The sequence below is a fragment of the Asterias rubens genome, chromosome 2 (assembly GCF_902459465.1).
Source record: "Asterias rubens chromosome 2, eAstRub1.3, whole genome shotgun sequence".
Taxonomy (NCBI): domain Eukaryota; kingdom Metazoa; phylum Echinodermata; class Asteroidea; order Forcipulatida; family Asteriidae; genus Asterias; species Asterias rubens.
In genome coordinates, this window is record NC_047063.1 from 14118793 (window position 1) to 14144627 (window position 25835).

A 25835-nucleotide genomic window follows, 5' to 3' on the forward strand; every position below is an offset into this window, starting at 1 on the left:
TCAAAAAGTAAAGCATTTCATGGAATAATATTTCAAGAGAAGTCTTTCACCACTACCTTTTGTAAACCCTGTAAGTTATTTGTAAATCTGTGAACTTTTTTTTGTTTTCTGTACCGAAAGGGTCCAATGGCTTTAATAAAAAAAAAATGTTGTCATTTTTACTAAAATATTTTAATTTGTTCCCCATTTGGCACACCATAGAATCCCAAATAGCAACCACTCCATGTGATCTATCTAGTGACTAAAGGAGAATGAAACTCAATCTAGCAGACGATAATTTTGTTTTGAAATTTAGAGGTTGGATGATGTTCCTTGGACTTATTTGAATGTTGGCATAATAATGCACTGGTGATTTGGGCCAAAAATTAATCATTTTGTATATGTTTGAGCAAAACCCACGACGGGAGACTTTATTTTCGGCATGATTAAGCCGAAAATACAGACAGAGCTTCTGTCACACCGGTGGAGGTTGCACAGTGTCGCGGAAAACGGAAATCAAAGTTTGGGTTTGAAAACATATGATGTGTTAAGACCACTTGATTCAAGATCTGGTGTTTGACCAGCAGAGTGCAGGTTAGAATCCCGGTCGTGACACTTGCTACATAAAATTGGGGAGGTAGTGCTTTCTGCTCTACCGGCCAGACTTCGGACTGGTGATACCCAAGCATACATCTGTATGGAGTGTAAAAGGGGTAACACTGTTTCAGCCCTAGGAGTAAGTGGCAACGGCCTCTGTAAAAAAAAAATTGTAGCCCACACCTTGAAGTGGCCTTCAGGCCTTGGTGTCCGGCGACTTACAAAAAATCAAAACAAAAAACATATGATCCTATGATATGTACATTTCCCAATAATGTTTTAAAGTGACTTCTTTACACATGCCCAGCTAAATCAAGTCCGAGATTGTGGTTATTTTTGTCTGCATCACCCACGCAGAATTCCCTCGCAAGTTTTATTTGCTATTACAAAAGCTCTCACTCGGGTTTTATTACGGAGATTTATCCACAAGAGGGGCGCTGTTTCAGCATTCAGCCAATAATGTATCCGCTATCAGGACGACTGAAAACCAAGATCACAGACTTTGAACCAGCAAGTCTAAGATATTTATGGCACAACCATAATATTACAGACGTTCTCAATAACAACACACACATCACACCAATTTTTTTTTAAAATGGCCCCTTTTATTCTTCTTATTTCTATAAGTAAGAATTAGTATTAATCATGAAGTACACCTTCATCGTCGTCATCTGGGGCGACGGTTTGATCACGACCTGGTGGGGTGAGGGTTGGGACCAGCTCTTGCGGCAGCTCCTCTACACCAGGGTCCTCAATTTCCTGAATGGAAGGAGACAAACAAAAACGTCTTTGTGTTATATGATGGACAAGAAAGTGTCACTCCAAAATAATTTAAAAGGAAATGTCCACAGGATCGAGTGATTTTGTTATGCTAGGCGGTCAGGTTGGTGTCTTGCCTCCCCTTCCACCTTTTGGACCCCGGTTTGAATCCCGACGGGGCACTATGTGGATTGGGTTTTCAGTCCCTCCTTTACTGCGTGGGTTTTGCCTGGAATAATTTTTGGAAGTTGCGAGTTTACTCCTACATCTAAAACTGAAATCATCATCTTCTCTTCTCGTTTGGCTCTAATTAGAGCGTTGAGAATATTTATTCAGATCCAGACGACAATATTCCATTTGCAATGAAAGTCTCATTATTAGACAAGTTGCTGGAAAGTTCCTTGATGTATCTTCCTCACAATATCCGGCTCCCTAGTGCATTCACAACCACCCAATATTCATTGTTTAAAGGCTCCGATATATAATGGTATCTACCAAACATGTATTTGATCGAGTACACACATGTACACAACATTTGTTCTATGTACAGTTGTGCCACCGTACAAATCCCATGTAGTTGGTTGGTTAGGATCCATCATTTTGCTGGAAACTGTTACCAAGAGTAGAAGGATTAACCTGTGTCTTACACTGATCTGGTCAACCTCGCCTTCCAGAGAAGGCGGTTGGTAATCTATGGAAGGAGGTTCCGATGGAGTCCCATGATCCTGAAAATAAAAATTAGAAAATAACTGATTACTCTTGATCTGGGTTTCTCATTAATTAAAAAAAAAAACAATATCAACATGAAGCCCAAAGAAGGCCCGGGCAAAATGTACAATAAGGATATTGAAAAAGATTGAATGGCAACAGTGTAAAAGTTGAATAAAAAATATCTATATAAATATGAACACAATGCAGTATCAAATTTATTGAACTTTCCATTCGGACAGGAAGTCAAGTCAATAAATTTGTATGCATGAAACGTTCACAGACATAGCGCAAAGGGTCACACCATAACAGCTAAGGTTACCAAGTTATGAATTTGTTAGCAAAATAATCTTTGAGTAGGTGTAAAGTGAAAACTAATGGTGTCATTAGAATTTACTAACACGGGCATTGAAACCACGGATGTGATAGGCTGGTGAACTATGAGCACAAGGCGTGAAAGCTTGCACGTGCAAAGATTGTGAAAGCTTCCAAGTGCAAAGCCTGCTTACATAATAATAATAATAATAATAATAATAATACAAAAGTCTTTTGGTTTTGAAAGCCCTTCTCTGCAATTTGGGGTGCTCCATTTTCAACAAATTTGTACGCATGAAACGTTCACAGACATGGCGCAAAGGGTCACACCATAACAGCTAAGGTTCCCAAGATATGAATTTGTTTACAAAATAAACTTTGAGTAGGTGTATAGTGAAAACTATTGGCGTTATTAGAATTATAAAAAATAAATAAACAAAAGTATGTTGACAATTTTTTAATTTTTTTTTATTAGGGGTGGGAAAAAAAACCTGGATTTCCAGTTAAACAAAAAACATCACATCCCTGTAATATTTAAATAAAATATGCCAATTTTACACTTGTTACTAAAGCATGTTGTTGAGGATTATTACTAGGTTCTCAAACGATAATGGATAGTTTTCAAGTTGTCATGTTTTTTAAGTTAACCAGCTTAAATGTTTATCATATTTTGTTAATCACCATGAAATCAATATATTAAAGCAACTTACACTATAAACTCGTAGATAAGCTACATAGGGATGTGTCTCCTGTAGGGTAAAAAAGGTGTATCATTCAAGAAAAATTGTTCTTGCAGAAAGAAACTCGCGGAAAGTAGACAATTAACATTAAAGCAAGGGGTTGATTAGAAGCAAACAGATTTTTTTTCCTTCACTGAAATCAACATGTTTCTGTGTTTTGTTTGAAAGATTGAAAGTCTGATCAGGTTGATGCCTCTGTATACACAATGTCTGAATAATAAAAAAAAAACATATTTAAGTGTACAGTCGTATTTAATTGACTTAAGGAATGTAGACTAGTCAGTCTTCAATTCGCAACTCACAAAATCCAATTAGCATACTTTTCCTTTAATTGGCATGATAATTGGTCTTTTGAAAAACAAATCAGAACATTGTATTGAAAATACCACAATGGCTGACCTACATGGAGTAGGTTTAGACTTGGCATGCTGTTTAACCATGCTTTAAGTTTGGCTGACCTACATGGAGTAGGTTTAGACTTGGCATGCTGTTTAACCATGCTACATGGAGTAGGTTTAGACTTGGCATGCTGTTTAACCATGCTTTAAGTTTGGAGTGCTTAATGCATCATTTACCTGACTATTTCAACTAATCTACAGCTGGAGTAACTGGCAATTGGCAAGGAAAAGAGTGCAAAGCCTTCTTACATAATAATAATAATAATAATAATAATTATTTGAAAGCCCTACTCTGCAATTTGGGGTGTTCCATTTTCTTATGATATTGATTTCAGTTATAAAATATAATGAAATAAAAAACAAAATAAAAAAAATTAAAAAAATTATGTTTAAAATGTTCTATTTTTTTATGTGGGGGTGAAAAAAAAAAAATTCCAGTTAAAAACGGAGCAATCACATCCCTGTAAAACTTAAATAAAATGTGCCAATTTTACACTTCTTACGCAAGCATGCTGTTACTAAGTTTTTCAAATGATAATTGATAGTTCTCACAAAGTTTTCATGTTTTTTAAATTCACCAGTTTAAATGTTTATCATATAAAATGCACTGCAAAATCGACATACAATGTATTAAAGACACTTACACTATCACATAGTTGACCATCTGAGATGAGATTTGTGGAGTACTCCTGTTAGGTAAAAAAGGTGCAGCATTTGAGAAAAATTGTTCTTGTGGAATAAAACTCGCGAAAAGTAGACAAACTATTGAAAGTAAAGCAACAGGTAGCGACGAGTTCTTTAACGGCCGTTTAACACCGGCCGGGTCGTTACCGAGTTATAAAGGCCTTTATCGCACAGCAACGATCCTGCAAGGTTTAAACGGACGTTTAAGAACGAGTCACTACTCTTTTTTTCCCATTCATAAATGCCCTTTTGTTAAAAAACTACAACATTGTGAAGACTCTGTTCATGGGTTGTGTGTACGGGCGCGCGCTTAGAAATAGATTACGTGTGCGCGCTTAGAAATAGATTACTCTCCCGTTTAGAAATAGATTACGCACTGTTACTCATTAGCTATGAATTGCGCGTTCCGCATGATAGTTTGGCTAACGCGTGTGCCAGACATGCGGAAGCCAGCCGGTTATAAACAACTCCTGCTGGTCATAATCAACCGTTTAAACACCCCCACGTGAAGCGCTCTCCACCAATACGAGTAGCGAAACTGTCTGGGGTATTTATGAATAATGATTAACACATATTAGTGTAAGAATGTTTGACCCATGTTAATTATCTACCATGAAACAATCTGTTTGGGAAAATATGACATGCTCTAAGACAGAGCTTGTTGGTTCATTCTCAAAGTTTTGACTCGCTATAGCTATCCACTGGTCAATGTTTCCTGTCAACAGCTAGTCATTCAGTTAAAATTTGGAGATTGAACAAAACATTACACACCAAACCCAAAATTTGAAAAGCAGCCTTAACAGAAATTAGTTTTAATATTATAATAATTATTATAATAAAGACTTGCTGGGTGTTCAAGGCACTTGAAAGCCTTTGACATAAGATAAGTTTTGAGAAGAGATTTTAATTTTGTGGTAAAGAGAGAGTTCCAGATGCGTGGTGCAGCTGAAGAAAAAGACCTGTCATCCCAGGAGTGTCGAGACTTGGGTTCAATGGGGAGAAGCATGGAACTTAATCAAAGATTCCTTTAGAAGGGAACTGTTGATAGAAAAATGTCCTCTAAAGAGCTAAATCAAAGATTTTAAAAGGCTGCACCATGAAAAAAGTTATACCATCATGAATGTGACATCAACAAGCAAAGCCATCTTGTGTTGGCTCGGTCTGGCTCTGTATTTTGATCGAAAACCAAGCCCTGGCTTCAAGTTAAAGCCGACGCAGGGTGTTTTATATTGAGTATTAAAATGGCACTGGGGACTGAATCCAAAGCCGAAGTCGGTCGTCTTGAAAAGCGCTATTAGATGTTTGAATGTCTGGACACAGTAGACCAAAGTGGTTTTTCACTGTTTCAGAGTGACTTACCTTCAACTGTGCAGGCCTGGCAATACAGTCTGGTAGATAAAAGGTTAACTTTTTACTTGAATCTGGGCACTGAAGTGGGCATTTATAACACCCTTTCAATCTTTTGCAGTTTATGCTGCAGTTGCCGCACATGTATGTGTTACAGTCACAGCAGACTTTAATTGGCGTGTACTGAAAAACAAGGCAACTAGCACAAGGTTTCCATGAAGATGTTTCTGTGTTCTGAAATAAATACAAAATTTCAATCTTTGAAATAATAGTAAAAATAATAATAATAAAATCATCATTATATATAACGCGCTTTACACACCCGAAGGGCTTCTCAAACCGCTTCAAACATTATTAAATCTGACCACTGAGTCATTTAAATAATTCCTTAAACCATCTCAGCTCCTTGAAAAGTTTACAGCCTGTGCAACAAATATGCGCTACACGGCTAAATCAATCACAAGAACCATCTCTACCCTCACAGGAACCCATTTCCCCTGGGTGGAGAGAAGCAAGTACAGTTAATTAAGTGTCTTGCTCAGAGACACAAATTCGAACCCACACTCTGCTGAACAGAAGCACCAGAGCTAAAGTTTGGTGCTCTTATCCCCTATAACTGTGTGTACAAAACTCCAGGTCTACCAAGCATGCGTCACCAGTACTCTGCTATACAGTAGCGAGGCCTGGACCACTTAGTGTACATCAGACAAGAAAAACACCTGAACAGCTTCCTGGGCATCACACATGGCAGGAGAAAGTCCCCAATACAGAGGTCCTGGATGGAACGTGCCCACTCCACCACAATGTTCGCCATGTTGAGCCAGCGCCGCCTCAGATGGCTCAGTCACAACCACAGGATGGACTCTAGTCGGCTGCCAAGGGCAATCTTGTATGGCCAATTGGTCGCCCCTACCTACGCTTCAAGTAGGTCATGAGGCAGGCTGGCATAGACCCCCAACAGCTGGGAGGAAGCTGCACAGGATTGCAGCGATTGGAGGCAAAAATTGGACTGCTCAGCCATAGCCGCCGCTGCAACAGAGGTGACAACCCCCTGGGCGCAGTCCATCATCAGTATTGATGGACGGATAAATAAAAGCATTGCATCCCCCTCCTGCTGCTTCAGATGGTGTATTAATAAATACCTTGGACGGTTTCAAGTCTCTGATTGGTCAAAACCCGGTCAAGTGGCTGAGGCATTTGCCTCCGGCTCGTTCCCTTAAAAGCGCCAGCCACCAACCCGGTCATTACCACGCAGTGAAGACCGGGTCCACGCACTGTTATTCCCTAATTATAAACTTGGTTTGATCCCTAAATACAGCAGCTAACGATTATTATGGCCTTTAAATGGTACCCTTGAATGAAGATAGGGAGAAGGCCAATAAAAGGACTAGATTGCTCAGTCATAAGAGCGATCAACACTCACAGAGGCCGCAGGTCAAATCCCGTTCTAATTAATTTGTCTTCGCTAGTCCAAAATTAAAACAGATATAATAGAAAATACAACACAAACATTTTAAAAAGCTATTATACTGAAGCAAAGTACACAAGATTTATTAATTAAGGTAGATAATATTTAGCACATAAAAAAATAATACTTTTCCATGGGTCTGGACCAACTAAAAAATTTGACACGGGGAATTTTAACATAAAACATATGTGGGGAAAATGTGTATAGTTTTTTTAAATGATGTCTTTGTTTCATTGTTCTTTGTATCATACTTGCTCAAACTTTTCTAAATTTCTTGAGCCAATCTAAGCTAAGAATCAGGTACACCGAGAGTGGCTCTGTGGTCAGATCTTGACAAACTGATGTAGAAATCTGCAACCTTTTTAGGACAATACTTCACCAAATGATTTTAGAAGAAAATGAATACCTTTTCTTTAGAACTGAATACCAGGACAGTTCTTTTTAGAACTGAATAGTCTCCAGAACATCCGATAAATCTAGTCCGCGGTAGTAGAATAAAGAAACACAGTTCTCTAAGATCAAACTCTACCTGGCAAGTAGATACACACATGGTGTTACCGCAAACCAAATATACATGAATACCCCTTCTTGTCAACAGTCTTCCAATCTACTTTACAGCCCTCAAAACAGACTTCATTACAACCATGAACCTTACCCATAGATTGACAGGAATGACACATTGATGTTCCGCTCTTTCAGCCTCTGCACATTCTTGACAGCAGTAAACGCATATTCCAATCAGGCGATTATCCCGGTGTTCTGCCGTAAAATAAACCCGAACGGTTTTGGGCTTTTTCTTGCAATAGCTGCAATGCCCCACTGACACACATCTGGTCTGTCATCAAGAAAAAAAGAAAGACTAGACATTAGGTGTTTGTGAACAAATACAAAGCTGTTCCGTGTTCTTTTGCTTGGATTATGAGCTAAAATGACCAAGGAGTCCATCATTGAAAAAAAGATGAAAATGCTGAATGAGTAGGTGCCACTTCCGGTTGACCCGGAAGTAGAGGTCGACATGGGGTCATGGTAACCTAAGGCTAATCTCCAATGCCCAAGGAGTCTCTAACTGAAAACAGTTTGAAAATCGATATTGCCACACTTTGGGTTGACCCGGAAGTAGAGGTTTTTCAAAATTAATCTCCAATCCCCAAGGAGTCTTTAACTACAAACAGTCTCTTCTTGAGATATGGTGCTACAAAGATTTCCCAATTAAATATGCAAATATGGGTCACGTGGTTAATTAATTATGACTTTTAACATTTTAGGGGGTCAGTGGTTTGATGTTTGATCTAGTACGATTTGATTTCACAGAACTCTTAACCACCAAACTCTGCGCTTATGATCACCATTTTCCGCTTACTGTGTTTTTCAAACATCATCGTGTCATGCATGCACACATGTTATGTTGGGCTAACAATTAAGAAAAAGGCAACACTATCGATATAAAGATAAGAATCTAACTTAAATATTACAAAAAGAAATATTTTTTTAGTTTTGGGGGATAAAAAAAAATAAAAAATTCGGACAGAGATTCCAACTCGCAATTCTCAGATGTGTAGTCGCGACTGATGACCACTAGGCTATAAGGGCCAATGCACAAGCCGAGGGTTTACATGTATGTATATCAACAGAGGGGATTATGATCCGGCGAAATAATTCTCGTTTCATGATTTTGCGAACATTGTCACTAAATATGAACTGCTAACGCCTATAACTATTAAGTAGGGTTGAAATGTAGTATTAGATGCCTTTAGGGGTTTTTGACAATGACGTCGTCGTCGTCAAAAACCCCTATTCAATTACGCACGTTCGTCCACGGACGACGCCACCTCGGAGTCTAAATTTGACACTTTTTCACTCATTTCTCAAAAACTACAACACCACAGCAAGTAATATTTTAAGGGAAGCTTTCAACTGTCATTATCTTCAAACTGTTTAAGTTTAGTGTAATTCTGTGGACACCATGGTATGTCGTCGTCGTCAAAAACCCCTATTTATATACGCACGTTCGTTAAACGAAAACCCTAAACCTTCGTGTACAAAGCATATTGGTCCAGAACTCGGTTAGAAAACGAAGAAACAGAGACTGCGCTGTGGTCCAGAACGTATGTAGAAAAAGAGACTTGAGTAGACTCATCTCTAGAAGTCACAACTCATGAAAGGTACATACTGAATTGCATTTACCATAGAGAATGTTTAACAATAACATGGAAGTGACTGCATCCAGTTATGTTCAAACGCGTAGACTCATGTCAAGAAGTCACAACTCATGATAGGTACATACTGTATGGCATTTACCAAAGAGAATATTTAACAGTAACATGGAAGCGACTGCATCCAGTTATATTCAAATGAAGATTACGTGGCTAATTAATTAAGATTTTTAATTTTGTTTACATTTAGAGTAAAGCTTACTTAAATCTTGACAGAAACAATACCTGTTCCGGCGGTAGGTCGGAACAGCTAAAAAAAAACGTTATCAATCTTCCAGAAAGTTTCTACACCCTATAACTTTACCTTAAACCGTTCGTCACAGTCACTCTAATTCCCCCCCCCCCCCCCCCCCCCGTCACCAATTAAGGGAGCATCTCAAAAGTCGGGAACGTTCCCGTCAAAACGGAACGTTCCCATTTGAACGTTCCTTTTTCGGTGGACCGCGTCCGCATGCCTGTTGGGACACGGCGGCATGATATTTTGACCATTCCCTTGGGAACATTCCAACGGGAACGATCTGCCTGGACGTCCAAAGGGGAACATTCGCACATTGCTAATTTGTGCCCGATTGCGTGCATCTGTTGCGCTCCATTGCCGGAGTTGCGTTGACTCAGTCAAGGAGTAAACAAACAACAACAAAAGGTAGGTTCATAAATAAATGTTTTTAACCAGTCTGAAACAATTTGACTACTTTTAAATATGTTGTCAATTTTGTTAGAATAAAAAAGTCTATAATGTTCCGTTACGTGACTCACGCTCCCGCAATTTCCTCAAATCCAGACTACCTTAATGTATTTTATAGTACAATATATGATTGGAAGAAAATCAAATTTCACATAATTTCCACACTTCATAGATGTAGTGTCATTTTAAACTGCAATTAAGTGGTGACCAATGACTGAGATTGTTTTAAATTTGATAAGTCTGGATAATCATGTATTTCAAGTCTGGGTAATCAGATATTAGTAGTCGGCAAACCTTAACCTTCCATCCTACCGACCGTCGTACACACATGGGTGATACGTCAAAACACTTGCGTCGCCGAACCCAGTTTACACTACCCTTCAAATCAAAATAAACCTCATATTTTGCACCCAACAACAAACGTAATGCCAATCCCTCTTCAAAAAGATTGTTGTGTATTTATAGTGTTAACTTTATCAAAGGAAAAACATCACTAATTGGAATTCACCAGCGACGTACGGGATCGAGACGCCATTTTGTTAGAAATTACACGTTCGCATACAGGCTGAGTTCACATATGGGTAAAACCGGGCAACCGTCCCAATGGGAATGCATAGATTTCTTGCCTGGGAACATGCGGGAACAGCGCCCGCGGTGGAACGTCCAAACAGGGATATGCCCGCAATCCAGCAGGGACACTGAGTATGACCGGCGGGACGGTGATGTGTTCTCATTTGGACGTTCCAAGCGATTCGACTTTTGAGACGCTCCCTAAGTCAAGCGGACTGAAGTTGTTGCTGGTAAATGTTAATTCTAGATTTCGGAAAGAAAATAAAACTCACCACCTTTTCGTTTGTATCAGTCTCATCATCTGGTACTGTTGGACTACTTAACGGGATTTCCTGTAAAATAAAATACAAAACTTAAAACAATACAAGACCAGACTGATTTCACCAACACTGTCTCAAACTAAGCTTTGTGAGCCTCTTTTTCCATATAATTGTTTTAAAATAAATTTCTAATAATTAAGTTAATAATCCTCAAAATTGTATGACCTGTCCTGAAAGGACAAACTTTTCTGAACTTCTGCTTTTTGGACCTGATGGAAGGATTACATCCCATGAAAATTGTTCAATGTGCTGTAGTCCAACCACATGTCATCGCCTAGGTTAAAAGCCCATTAACATTCTTCCGGTCTTTGGTTTATGATGGCTCTTAAATTGGAAAGCCTGACCCACAATACATTAGTTACTTCCCTCACTCTATTTTCAACCACCAAACGAGACACATGTCTCTGTGCTTCTACTTGTATGCTTTTGCTTACTAGGATTATTGCGTTGCTTAATAAAACAAGATCAGTATATGTGTGATTCCATATTATTCCATCAACAAACTCCCAAAGTTTGTGTCTTTTAAGACTGCAGATTTTCAGATTAAGCAATAATAAGTTTCACATGTAAATGTAACGAAAATCGTTCAGATGCATTGCAAGTATAATGACATCAAAATTAAAATATATACAAACAAATCAGGATGAGTGGTTTCGGCCCCAGGCTGAAACCCCAAATTATGTTATGTAGAAAGATTCTCCACCTTACAAATTTACCTCAAATCCATCCTCACTGCTGTCCAGCTCATCCTGACAGTCAGCGGCTTCCCTAAAGACATTAAAAAAAATTAAAAACTTGATATTGAACTGGCCACTTTGCAGGAGCGTAGACAAATGGCACCCCAACAGATTTCCAGAGCCTCTACCCCCCCCCCTGAAAAAAATATTGTGCTCACAAAAAGATAAAGAATTAAAAGAGAAGGAGAATGTGATTTAGTACATGTAGTACAGACAAAATGTAGTGGAAAATATCGGGATTACTACAAAATGAGGATGTAACCACATGCAGCGTAGAGACAGTTCTGCAACGATTCATTGTTTGGGATTACTAAAATTACAACAACAAAAATGCAATGGCATGACGTTTTGAACCTAGCAGAATAATAATATAAATTCCTATAGCAAATTCAATAGTAACTGTATCAATGCACTTTACATTAGTGCCCTGGTCATAGGGCCAATAACATCCCTTTATTAATGTTTCACAGCTCCCTCGGAATTATACAACCTGGACAACAGTTTATATCGCTCCAAAGGCTTTTTCATTCACACTATCAACCTCTACCCTCGCAGGTACCATTTATACCTCTGGGTGAAGAGAAGCAATTATAGTAGAGTATCTTGCTCAAGGACACAAGTGTCACGACCAGGATCTGAACCCACACTCTGGTGACTTAGCACCAGAACTTGAAATCGATGCTCTTAACCACTCGGCCATGACACTCTACAAGAATCTTCCTTTCAGGCCAAGATTTGTACAAAATAATCAGAATACTCATGTACCTGCAATGCTGACTAGGAATGGAGGGAGTACTCTGGCAGTATTCATCAGGTGGTTTATTACTCTCTACACCACCTGACTGGATCTGAATAGTGGAGGGGGTGCTTTGACTCTGCCCACCACCTGCGGTGAAAAATTCACCTGGACAAGGAAATATGGGGTTTTTTTAATATAAAAAAAAAAGGATTAAATTTTTTAAAGTATTTTCAAACACAGGTGGCACTAAGTTTTGTTGTGAAGACCACAGGGTAGTCAATAAGAACACTCATTCATTTTTCTTATATACAACGTATCTTTCTAAATTTGTTTAAAAAAAAATTCTGATGTTTGTTTGTAGCTACTAGAAATAGGCGCCTGTGATAAACCATGTTTTGCTGAGAGATGACTCCCAAGGGTACAAAATAAAGAAAGAAAGAAAGAAATGGATTTTTTACTTTAGTTAAAGGTGTGATATATTGTGTAAACTCCGTTGTTTAATGCAGTTGTGAGATAGATTACTTGCCCAGAATTCTCTCCATGTACAAACTAATGTATTAGGACAATGCGCATAAATTAATGAGGTTAATATGATCCAGCTGGTATTTGGAGCTATGCGTATTCAAACTGACACGTCCACCAGCTGACATGCTACTGAGTAAGGAAAAAGAGCTAAAAGACTTACCCCAACTTGAGCTTGATGAGTCGAGCTCCACATCACCAATATCTTTAACAAAAAGAGGAATAGAGAATATTACCTTAACCTTTACTTTGATGCTGAAAGTTATCCACCAATTAATGTATATAAGTTTCATGTGTGTAATCCATAAAATGATAATTCTACTTCTTAAAATAATAACATATGACTGATTTCCCTTCCAGCTTTTGTTCCTGAGGTCAGGGGTGAGAGTTATAGCTGACTAGAATGTCTGAAATCATTCAAATTTTAAGAAACATAGGGTGCGTTCGTTAAGCTTCCCTGGGACGACCCCGGTCTGCCACGGTCATACAAATAGCTTCGACGGGGCTCACACGGATCAGCCCCCAGTGCCCTGCTGGTGGAGTGGGTCACATGGGGGTGACCTGAGGTGCATGCCGTCACCACGAGAGGGCGAGTGTGATTGTTCGATTAGCTCTTGTCAGGGGCTCACCCAAGTGAGCACTGCGGGGTCGACCCAGGGAAGCTTATCAAACGCACCCATACATTCACAAAAATGCTTGCTTTGTGTTGATTTTTGTATTTTGTTTTAGTTTCATGTGCGGATAGTTTTTTCCGATCTGCACAGCCTTCAATGGAGCCATCAAGAAAAATAAGCTTCAAAGAATAATTTGGGTCTCACAGGGTAAGAATGGAGGAAGCATGCACAGTAACATATATAAGTCTGATTAAATGGCTACCATTTTATGTATTCTTTTATCAGATCCCTCACTGCATGCCCTCAGCCATTCAAATTCAAGCACAAGTTCACATGAGGTCAAATATACGGGGAGGGGGGGGGGACCCAAAAAAAAAACATACTTTGTAGTGTCCTGAACCAAGAATGTACACATATGAACAATTCTTACTCATTGTGCAAAGGGGCATGTTTGAATTCTAATGATTTTCCCCAATGGATGTTTTAACTACATTTCACATCACCATTTTCAAAAGGAGGCAATTAACATGAAGTTACTGCAGCCAAAATTTTACGTTTGAAGAAATTGAATTTTGTTTTCGCAAATCATCGTTTCTGGGACTGTTTGCCAATTAAACTTTGATTTACCATCTATAGATCTTAAATCATTCAAATATGTTGTTATTTTTACCACAGTAAGTTCAACTAGTGAGTAATTAACTGTTTAATAATACAATTTGCTTTATAGTGTGCAGTATATCGTGTACAAACCAACATAATTACCTCCTTCGTTATTCAAATTGCCACAATTCGTGAAAACTCAAAAGGCATAGTAGTCATTTTGGAGACTGTGCCAGCGCTGTATGTACTTCAAATCAGAGAATTGGCTTTTTGTGAAACTCATAACTAAACTTTGGGATATTGGGGCCTTGTGCAAATTAGTGTAATTATGAAAATAATTGTTTGTGACTTGAAACTTGGCGAAAATGAAGACGGATCAAGTAGGCCTAGCCCATGCAATACCAAAATGGGTAAAAATTTACAAAAATTTAAGATTTTTTGAATAGATGGCTGTTCATGAAAACGGGGTACCTTCTTACCTTCATTTGATTTTATTCCCTCTCCCTCATCATTAATGGGCAAAATGGCCAATGTCTCACTCCTGGAATTAAAAGTTAAGAAAGAATTCAAAGATTGGAAACAAATTTCAAAACTGTGTAACATACAATAAGATTCCAAGCGCAAAAGACACAACTCACGTGAGAAACCAGATCCCGTATCAAAAGTCATTCTAATTTCTGTGGTGTCAGTTTGTTCCTACCCAGGGTTACCATGAAAAAATACTAACCAAATGTGAGGATTTGGCATAGAATCCAGCCCAATTCATTTAAATACAAATCTTTTGGAAATTATTATTAATTGAATGCTGGCAGTGCGGATGTCAGACAACTCGTCCAGTTTGACAACTCAGTCTCACAACTCGACGGTGCCAGGAGTTTCGCATGCCCACTTTAGCCTCAGACACTGTGGTTGTCATGGCTTCGGACATTACGTCCCGGCCTTGAAGACTGTGACTCGGCCTTGGTTTTGAAGGTTGCGGACTCATGTATAATGCACAATTGATGACACTTTTCGAGTACATAGAAAAAAGTGTATCGTATGTTTCTGATAATGGCACTTTCAGATTAAATAAAAAATAGATCATACATGTACGACCTGACAGAGAAAAAGACATAAAGGTTGTGAACTGAGACACAGCTAAAGTGCAGCTAAATATGAAAATGGATATTTGTACTTACCCTCTGATATAGCTTCCTTCTCCTTCTTCATAAATATATAAATCCATATCTGTAAGCAAAACAATATTTGTGTCAGAGCTCCTTGATCCTTAAAGGCAGTGGACAGTTTAACAAACCTGTGAAAATCTGAGCTCAATCGAAGTTCGTCGAAGTTGCAACATAATACTAGAAAGAAAAAAACACCATTGTCACACGAAGTTGTGTACTTTCAGATGCTTGATTTCCAGACCTCGAAATCAAATTAGTGGAAAATTACTTCTTTCTCGAAAACTACATTATTCGTTTGCTAATAATTATTTTGAGTAGTTACCAACAGTGTCCACTGCCTTTAACATAAAATACGCGAATAGGCAGTGGGGTCTTAAACCAACATGGTCGGCTCAGAAGTTGACCGCATCGCTAAGTGGTTCTGATCAAGCAGTACTTTCCTGAAATATTATACCACATAAACGAGTCCCATTAGGACAAAAAAACATCACAAATGAAAAGATAAATCCTTCATCTACTAAAATATTGTCTAAAATAATTGTTTGGATGAATGAGAAGGACAACAAATGCTGATTAAAAAAGTTGTTTTTTCACACAGTTAAAAGTTCCTACTACACCGGGTCCTGCATTCTTCCATTGGGCTGTGCAAACATTGTGCTTTTAGGGAGCATGTACATGTAGGCCCTGCAGTTCTGATCTAAACATAAATAAATGCGTCACATGCAATGAATGGATTTAAAAACATCAAAGCTTTTTTTACAGTCAGCAAAAGTACCCTAGCCCTAACCCTAAACCCCAACATTTTTTTCTGCACACAATGACACAGGGGTGTCGAAAGAAGTCACCCACAAATAGTACATAGTACACAACAATAAAAAATACATCTAGCGTACACACACATAGCTGTTTTAAATACACGATATAATTCAAGTGAAAATGCAATGCACTTTCCTCAATCTCAGTATACCAATAATTTCAGTATAACAATAATTTCCCCATGAATAAGAGATAAAATCATACCTGCCATGACTGCCATGACTTGTTGAAAGCGTTTGTTTTAACTTTCTTTATTAGCTGATTTGAGCTCTGTCATCGGAAAAAACATGGATTCAACGGGTAAAGTAGAATGACGCCCTCTATATTGTAGTTCAAGGGAGTTTATTTAAGAGGGGTCGGCCGAACTTTTGTTATTGTTTCCTTTTTAGGTTGAAATGCCTGAAAACAATTTAAAAACCTAAAGATTCTAGAGGCCGATAGCAATACAGATAAAGGAAACATCAAGTATAGTACATAGACTGGACATAAAAGAAGTATGCAACAAACGTTTACACATTTAATTCATATCTTTTTTTAAATATGCCCCACCCCCCCTGTTCCTGGATACTTCTTCTTCTTCTTCTTCTTCTGTACGTCCCTTGTCCCCAAACAGAAACATCTTTCCAAAGATCGTATGAACTTGAAACTTCACACATAGTTAGATATGTATTAAGACAAGAAACCGTTGAAGGTACGTCATGATGACGTCATCCGTTCTTGAGTTATGAAAATTCAAAGTTTATTATTTCAAAAAATCATAACTCTTGATCTACATTATGGATTCTTACAATCAATATATCATCGGAATCGTCATTGAAAACTCCGTAAACGCCTCACAGACATGACCCCATTTTGACTTTGTCTTCCGGTTCAAAATTGAGGTTGAAATGTTCCACCATTGGTCGTGCGTAAAGATTTTACACGTACAACACGTGTTGAGTCACGCTTCAGTGCTCATCCATAGAGCGCAATGCTTCGCGTATAATAGTCTTCGTTCAAGGCGTTTTCAACATACAGTTCCCTTACGATTACTTAGTCTGTTCTGTACAGTCGTCAATATTTCATAAGTTCATATTTCCTCAACCACAGAAGCTATTTTGACAATCTATACATCATATTGAAGGGCTTTACGTACTTTACAAAAACGGATATGTTGGTGACCTTCTCGTGACCTTTTAACCTGTCTAAACCGGCAGTACATGTAATATACTTTGAAAAGGCGTCATGTAATGGCTTTTGGGTTGATACATACACCTTTTGATGCTTTACCATTACAGAATACAACTCTGGCAAAGGTCTGGTTTTAAAAAATAATACCAATTATGTCACCACATGTAAGAGCACCCTCTAGCGGCAGATTAAAAACATCTCAACATATACTTCTTCTATGTCTTCTTCTATAATTGTTTCAAAATTGGTATTATACGTAATCTCCCTCACAATAGCAACTTATATGTGAGTCTTGGCTTGATGACGTCATCATTGCTTTAAAGGTGCACTTTTCAAAGCTGTGTGTATGCCAAACCAAAAGTTTGACTGAGGTGAAACTTGTTGTATTGTTAGTCAAGGACATTAACTTCTTGAACTCGAAAAGACGTCATGATGACGTCATCGTGTTGTTTCGACATTTTTTGTTTGTAACAAATCTTGAGACGAAGCAAGTTGCAATATATTTTTTTTACACCAGGCTTTTTACTCCCGGAAACCAACACCTAGAGTTTGTTCACAAACTCTCAATGTCTAGTTCTATGTATAGGTGTTAACTTATTCAAAGTTAAAGTCATCTCAAATGTTTTGGGCTCATCGACTTCCAAGTACCGCCAATACAGCGTATGGTGAACACGCACGCTGACTGCATGAAAAGACCCCACTATTATACCCTTCACAGAACCCATCCTCGTAGTATTTACACATGGACGGAATTTCTTCCAATTTTTAGAATCTATTATTGAGGAATGAAGCTTAATAGATAATATTTTTTCATATTTTTACTAATTATAATTACTAACTTATTCAAAGTTAAAGTCATCTCAAACGTTTGGGGCTCATCGATTTCCGTGTACACAATACAGCGTATAGTCAACATGCACGCTGACTGCAAGAACAGACCCCACTAATACCCTTCACATAACCCATCCTCATAGTATTTAAACATCAACAGAAATTCTTCAAATCTTCAGAATCCATTAGTAGGGAATGTAGCTTGATAAATAATATTTTTTCATATTTTTACTAATGATAATTACCGACTTAAGTCAAAGTCATCTCAAAAGTTTGGGGCTCATCGGTTTTACTAAAGAACACATCGTACAGTCAATATACATTCTTACTGCAAGAATAAAACACTCCCCTATTGAAAACACTCCTCACATAACTCGTCTTCAAAGTGTCTAAACATGAACGGAAATTATGCAAACCCTTAAAGTCTATTATTGAAGAGTTAAGCTTGATGAAAAATATTTTTTTCATTTTTTTCCTATTTTTAAAAACGTTCTGGGCTCATCGGTTTATTGTAAGACACAACGTACAGTCGATACGCACACTGAATGTAAGAGTAAAACTCGCCTATAAACTCAAAGTGTCTAAACATCAACGGAAATTCTTGAAACCCTAATAATCTCTTATTAAAGAGTCTAGCTTGATTATTAATATTTAAACAAACAAAAAATTCAATTTGTAATTACTGACTCATTCAAAGTGAAAGTCTTCTCAAACGTTTGAGGATCATCAGTTTATTGTAACACAATACAATGTATGAGTCAATAACTCACGCTGTAGGTGCCATCTGTGTGATCTAGGAACATACCCAAGCAGCTTTTAGGGAAGGTTCACTTTGGCAATCACTCTTCAAATTAATGGCAATAACAACTTACTTGGTTAAAAGTGCAAATTTAGATAGTTTAGAGCACTTTGAGAATCAAAGTGAGAATGCATTTTTAAATTATCAATATTTGACAGTCCACACCGCCTTCGTGGAGGACGTATGACTAGCGGACACTATAGCTATTTTAACGACATGTTTTAGCATCATATGAAAACAAATCTTGAAAGCATCCCATTAATTATTGTTTACCTGTAAACATTAGGTAAACTATAGGATTCGTATTTATATAAAAACCTTATAATGTTGTATTAGTCTTACATGTAAGCCTAATTTTTAAGAAGTTCATTCCAATACAAGTCCCTCAAAGAAATAGTTGTTTCCAAAAATTTTAAATAAAATATAATAGAAACCAAATAAAAATTAAAAATAATGTGAACGCTTTTTCAATATTTTATGAATCATTTTTTGTTATGAACACATTGAATCATACAAAGTAAGAACGCTGCATTATTAGCTTTACTCCTCCTCTCTTTTTCATTTTTTTTGGCCCACAAAAGACTGTTCAACCGTTGACACTGAGTTTGCTTTGTTTTCATCCATCAGAATAATGATGTGCTTTTAAGATATCGAATCGACTGTATAAGTTTTATGCTTGTACTTACTGCGGCTGATGACGATATTCCTACTTTTGAAGACGGCTGGTCAAAGTTTTCGGAAAGTTGAAGCTCTTAGGTGACATGAGTGAAAATAGCCCCCTGTGTACACGGAAATCGATGAGCCCAACCGTTTGAGATGACTTTAACTTTGAATAAGTCAGTAATTATAAATAATAAAAATATGAAAAAATATTATTTATCAAGCTTCATTCCATACTAATAGATTCTAAAGATTTGAAGACGTTCCGTTGATGTTTAAATACTATGAGGATGGGTTATGTGAAGGGTATAATAGTGGGGTCTGTTCTTGCTGTCAGCGTGCATGTTGACTATACGCTGTATTGTGTACACGAAAATCGATGAGCCCCAAACGTTTGAGATGACTTTAACTTTGAATAAGTTAACAATTATACATAGGAAAAATATAAAAAAATATTATTTATAAACCTACATTCTTTATTAATAGTTCCTAAAAATTTGAAGAAATTCCGTCGAGGTTTAAATACTATGAGGATGGGTTCTGTGAAGGGTATAATAGTGGGGTCTTTTCATGCAGTCAGCGTGCGTGTTAACTATACGCTGCATTGGCGGTACTTGGAAGTCGATGAGCCCCAAACGTTTGAGATGACTTTAACTTTGAATAAGTTAACAATTATACATAGGAACAATATAAAAAAATATTTCCTTCGGATACTTATTGGTGTGTACCAATGAACCCCAAACGTTTTACAATAAGTGTCCACCGTTCCATTGTGTTGTGCTTATGTTGTGTGCTTTATAAGCAGCTCTATGATATTGGGCACTGATGTTAACCTGCCTGTATGTTTATTATGTTAAATAGTGATTACTTGCTTTGGATTTGAATAATTGAATAGTCTAGACTTGATTACTATAGGTGCCTGCCTGAGAAACACCACAGTGTAATTCTTATCTTAGGATTTTTTTTACTTCAAAATTGTCAAGAAGAACTTTTTCTTCAAGTATAGGTTTTTCTTCAAGTATTTTTTAGACTTTAAAAACAGACCCTTTCCAGGATAGACAGACAGGTTTTAAAACATTTCTGTCTGAAATAACATTTGATGAGAAATAAATAATCGCTTTTATCGCCCAGTGACTCAGTGTTTATTCCTTTTTTTTGCATCAATGTCATGCAAAACGTGAATTAATCAATTTTTTACAATTTTCTCTTGACCGAAAAAGCTTGCAAAATTAGTACCTTTATTTAAATAACTCCTCTTAGGAAAGATCAATTTCTTTCATTTTTCCCTTCTAATAAGCAGGAGAGAGTGCTTGTTAAATATATGCTTTTCTAAACTTTTGAATGTCATTCGTTTGTTTTGAAAAAAAATCAGCAATCCCGATCAACTTCTTTTTGACTCACCCTGTATATATATATATTCATATATTTTCTCAAACAAAATGCGACAAACATTACACAATTATTACAAATATTTCACGAGTTTCGAAAATTGCTAATTTTCAACAATAGGTTGGCCTCACCGAAAAAAAATCTATCAACAAAGTTGATTAGGGTGTACATCATGTACATAAAAGAGCCTTTGACATAATCCATGACACCCTCAGTCATTGTCATGGTGTTTTGCTGTAGTGCCCTTTGCAAAGTTCCAAAACAAGTTTTAACTTGTTGTGGTACTTTGCAAAAGATTGTCCTCATTAAAGTGCTCCTTTTAAGTGGAAAATTGCTGTGCCCTATCAAGAGTGTATTGCACAGGTTATTAGCCATGTTAGCAGGAAATGTTTGTCTTGTGCGTTCTACATTTAAGTAAGTTAGGGTTTGGGTGCAGCGCAGAATTCGGCAGTAAGCAGAGCCAAGAAATATGGGCCAGATCTTTAAAAAAAAAACTTGTAGAGACAGACTTTGACGATGCAAACAAGTGTCTATAGCCTCCCTGGTCGGTTTGAAGCTCTGTGCCAATTAACCTGGTGTGATGTAGACTACTTATCTGATGCAGTATTGAGCCTACCACTGGAAGGGCAGTTTAGGAGACACTACACACAATCAGTACTTCCACATTATTTGTTTACAACTTACAAAAGTGGTCAATGTGGTCTTTCTCTTAGGCCAGATCTTCCATATTAAATAGATGTTGAAAAAAACAGTTTTAACAAAAAACTTTCTCCTTCACGGCACAAACTTTTCCTCTGAGCATACATGTACCTACATGAAGTGTTCCATTAAATACAACCCTCACTCCACTCCTTTTTCTAATTTTTTAAAAACCATATGCCATATAGGCTTTGAGACGTAGCCTGACTCGAGTACCAGCACAAGAGAAAATGTGATATTTCTTTTGTATGCTGTGAAGTAATAATATTAAGATGAAGAACAAGTAGGATTTGAAACTTTGTACGGTGGATATACGATATGAAAAGGTTTGCAGTAACGACATGTAATGACTATCTCTTATGAGTTGGGGTGGTTCTGAAAAGAACTGTTGATTTCAACTTTACATTTCGATCAGTATGTTCTGATCGTCTTCTGGAGAAAGCTGATCAGAGACGATCAGAGTATACTGATCGAAACGTCGAGTTGGTTCCTTTTGGCAATCTCCAAAATCAAATCTTCTTGATGCCCTTGCCCTTTCAAAAACGAAGCATACAGGACCGCTAAAGGTCTTCATATATCATGTGCAAAATCATGCCACAGCAGATTCCTGATTTGGTTCGCATAAAAGTTGTTCCACCTACCTGTGGCAATTTCTTGTGCTCGTTTGACAGGCGAAGACCTCTCCAATCAGTTTCTTTTCTTTCCGGGTGATGTTGAAGTCTAGCTTAGACATCTCCATGGTGTACGTCTTGCACTCCTTCTTGCTTGAAGCTGCAGATAATGAAGGACCAGAATATGCACTCCATGATCATCTTCACAATTTTGAAGATGTTGGAGGAACCTGAGGAAAAAATTTGAATTGGCAAACTGCCAGGAGTTATTCAAATTTCTGCAGTGAATACTCAGATTTGATGCAGAGCCAACCTGCAACCAATCAAACTTTGTAACCTGCCAACATGTAAAACCGAAATAGTGCATGAATTTATATAATTTTCTTCTGAATGTATTTCGGCAGAAGATGTTGTTTCACTAATCGATAATTACCTACTACTTGGGGCCATAGCAGGGGTGTTCACGTCCCTGTCAGTTAGTTTTGAAATCTGCCACTCCTGCTACCACATGACACATTGTATCGATCATTATCGTTCGTTTCTCTGCAAGCTAGCTCGGAGACAATGTTACTTGAAGAACTGTGAACAAGAACAAGAAAGGAGGTCCCTTTGTGGACCAGCAATCACAGTTCTGTTCTTCAATGATGAAAGAATTTCAGCAACTAAGCTGGAGTTACTAGCTGACATCACTGTCAGGCATAGGTGCGAAGTTCTTTGCCCGCAAGAGATGCATCGTGCCCAAGATGACATCCGGATCCGTATTCCTTGGCATGAGACTGTGGACATTGAGTAGAAAATTTTATTTTTAAAAGTTGTTTTTGCATGTAGCTTGGCAAAAATGTCCACAAGCAATGAAAATGTATGTAATACAGTGTGTTGGGATACTTTCAGGGGTGCAGTTCAAATGCTGAAGTTTCTGCTGGCTAATGACCATTTGATGTTCATCAATATAGCATTACAAAAGCACAAAATGTTAAACCCCTATCACATGGAGCCTTTCAACTAAGAATTCTAGATGTAACAATAGAAAGTAGCCCTTACAAAAAGACAAAGTTCCGTGTAAAAAAAACAAAAAAACTTGGACAGTTGAATTAAAGCCATTTTATACACTTTCGGAACAGGAAAAAAAAAAAAAATTCACAAATTTACAAATAACTTACAGGGTTTACAAAAGGTAATGGTGAAAGACTTCTCTTGAAATATTATTCCATGAAATGCTTTACTTTTTGAGAAAACATTAAAACAATTATCAATTCTCGATATCAAGAATTACAGATTTATTTCAATAGATGTTAAATTTGCATCGGGATAAAGAATATTTATTTTAAACACATGTCATGACACGTCGAAACGTGCAGAAACAATGGTGGGTTTTCCCGTTATTTTCTCCCGACTCCGTACCGATTGAGCTTAAATTTTCACAGGTTTGTAATTTGATATATAGGCCCTAAGTTGAGATACACGAAGTGTGGACCGTTGGACAATATTGTTTACCGAAAGTGTCCAACGGCTTTAAGTTCTGCTTTGGCCTATTTACAACTTTCCATAATGGAAACGTTGTCTCATCCACTCAATCTGACTTGCGTGTCCAAATTAAGGTTTTTGCATGCAGAAGATAAGTTCTCTCAAAAATGCTTTCCTTTCAAGCATTGGGGTGACCGAGACTCACATGGATTTTTTTATAGCGAATGTGACATATTTCCCACATGTTATAATTTACATATATGCACCTTTCTGAACTCCCTCCTCGCCGGTGATCAAGATCTCCACTCAGTCCAAGAAAACTGGGAGTCATTCAAAACAGAACTAACCGCCTTGATGAACAGACATCCCATAAAAGAGGTCTTGAGGGCCAACCCCAAACAACCTTGGATCAACAGAGATGTCAGACGTCAAGCCAGGAAGAAAGGCGTCTTCTCAGAAAGCCAGTGACTGGACCGAATACAAGAATCATCTTAAGCAAATGCACAACAAATGCAGGAAAAACTATTGGTCCTTCCAAAATAGTATGTCCTCAGATAGGTCAGACAAATCAAATTTAAGTCCTTTCGGAAGATATCTTGGGAGTTTGTGTAACATGGCTGATCTGTGTGTAATGGCTTTATTTTCCAACATATAGACCTTTCTTTTGTTGATAAACAAACCGCCTTGGTTGGCATGGTCTGCCGAATGTTAGTAAAACACTCAATCGTAAAAACAGATGTTTCCACAAAATTCAAAATTTTCTGCAAATTTTCATACAAATAAAATACCTCACATGATAAGTTGCTTTGTTTTAAACAACATCAACAAATTTTGAAACATTGTTACAAAAAATAGCGATCTATTCTTGATTTGCACTTATGGCTTTCTATAGTTTTCCAATCTGGGTTGGCAAAAACTCGGGCTGTGACGTTGCAAAAGAAAGGTCTATACCTTGACTTTACTCGACGTGGAGACTAGAGGAGGAGCAGGACTCCTGTTTAGAAATACTCTTCCGATTCAAGTAAACTGCTCCCAAACACAATATCAGACATTTGAACTTCTTGATAGCAACATTTACAGGGCTAACTCTTCATCATTATCATCATCATCATCATGTCGGTTTTAAGGCTGTTGTCCAGTCTGTTCTGGGTTGGCCTATTTTCTCCCTATGGCTCTCCTCAACTTGGCCCTGTCCGTCGCGTCCCTTGAGCCGACTCCAAGCAGTTCCATGTCATTAGTCACGGAGCTCTGCAATGTCTTGCGCAATCAGCAAAGACGTGAAAGAGCTCTGTGACAAACGACATGGAACTACAGTCATCCGAATTGTCATTATCCATTGTCCATTCTTGATTGAATTTGCAATTTTCTTTGACAGTCACCTGTTTAGAACAGGTCCCTTGATTATATCAGGTGACTTAAGTATACATGGATGCACTCAACCTCATCATCAAACTGCTCATCGTTCAATGACATGATTTGATCATCGTGAATTGTGAATTGAAATAGTGTTTGATGAAACTTTTTCGGTGGGCAATTTTTTTTATATGGCCTCACTATTATGACATATTTTTGTACCTTGCAGAAATGCCTAAAGGACCAAACTTTTTGCATTTACAAGTGCAAATAACCGGTGGTCGGAGCCTTACATGTTTCTAAGTTTTGATCAAGGGAGTAGAGGAGAGACTCTTTGCTTGGCAAATAAAACCAAAATTTTTGTATCTAAATAAAAGGGACTGTTTACATCGCGCACAGAGAGGTAAACATTTGCCACGATTTTAGGTACACCTTGAAAACAGGACCTCCTACGATATGATAGCCAATCAAAGACACGGATCGGAGTTTCCCTCCCAGGGGTTTATTACAGTCGTACGTAGAGCTAGCGGGTGATACGGCACGCTGCCCATGGTAGCGAGGTTGAGCCCTACCACCCATCCCCCGCCGGCCCCCAGGAATTTGAGCCAATCAGTCGTGCATCTGCAGTGCATGCATGCACCATGGGTCCATGCACGCAAAACTATCCACTAACCTTTTTAACAAACGTTTCCAATCCATACCAAATTATACAGTCATGAATCAAGACCTAGTACGCCTCTTATCAATACTCACCTATACTTTGGAAGCAGTAGCATAAATTAAAGTGCTTAGATCATAGATGGCGACATTGTGTAACCAAATTCAGTTCCAGAAAAATCACCACAGTCCACGTCCAGCGGCAAAACAAACTGAAACCAGTTA

The 25835-nt window shown here is 37.8% G+C and overlaps 1 protein-coding gene across 2 annotated transcripts; it reads right to left on the bottom strand.

The window, feature by feature from the left end:
• Positions 1-1184: 1184 nt before the first annotated feature.
• On the bottom strand, positions 1185-25835 carry LOC117307372. 2 transcript variants are annotated; one of them, XM_033792112.1, is made up of 14 exons: positions 25707-25835; positions 22570-22912; positions 22167-22366; positions 15174-15222; positions 14475-14536; positions 12945-12986; positions 12286-12424; positions 11500-11551; positions 10736-10795; positions 7651-7830; positions 5540-5761; positions 3069-3107; positions 1983-2060; positions 1185-1335 (listed from the first exon to the last, which is right to left on the bottom strand). In XM_033792112.1, exons 4-14 carry the CDS (start codon positions 15218-15220, stop codon positions 1216-1218), a joined length of 1041 nt encoding a protein of 346 aa, XP_033648003.1. In that variant the 5' UTR covers positions 15221-15222; positions 22167-22366; positions 22570-22912; positions 25707-25835; the 3' UTR covers positions 1185-1215. The 2 variants fall into 2 exon arrangements, with proteins under 2 accessions (XP_033648003.1, XP_033648004.1); XM_033792113.1 differs by having other exon boundaries at positions 22167-22392.

Bases quoted from the DNA above. Each gene is read 5' to 3' on its own strand.
- LOC117307372 (XM_033792112.1), bottom strand. From the start codon at position 15,220: ATGGATTTATATATTTATGAAGAAGGAGAAGGAAGCTATATCAGAGG. The intron at 14,537-15,173 runs GTAAGTACAAAT...TTTTAATTCCAG, and splicing joins GAAGGAAGCTATATCAGAGG to GAGTGAGACATTGGCCATTT. The intron at 12,987-14,474 runs GTAAGAAGGTAC...TTTTTGTTAAAG, and splicing joins GGGAATAAAATCAAATGAAG to ATATTGGTGATGTGGAGCTC.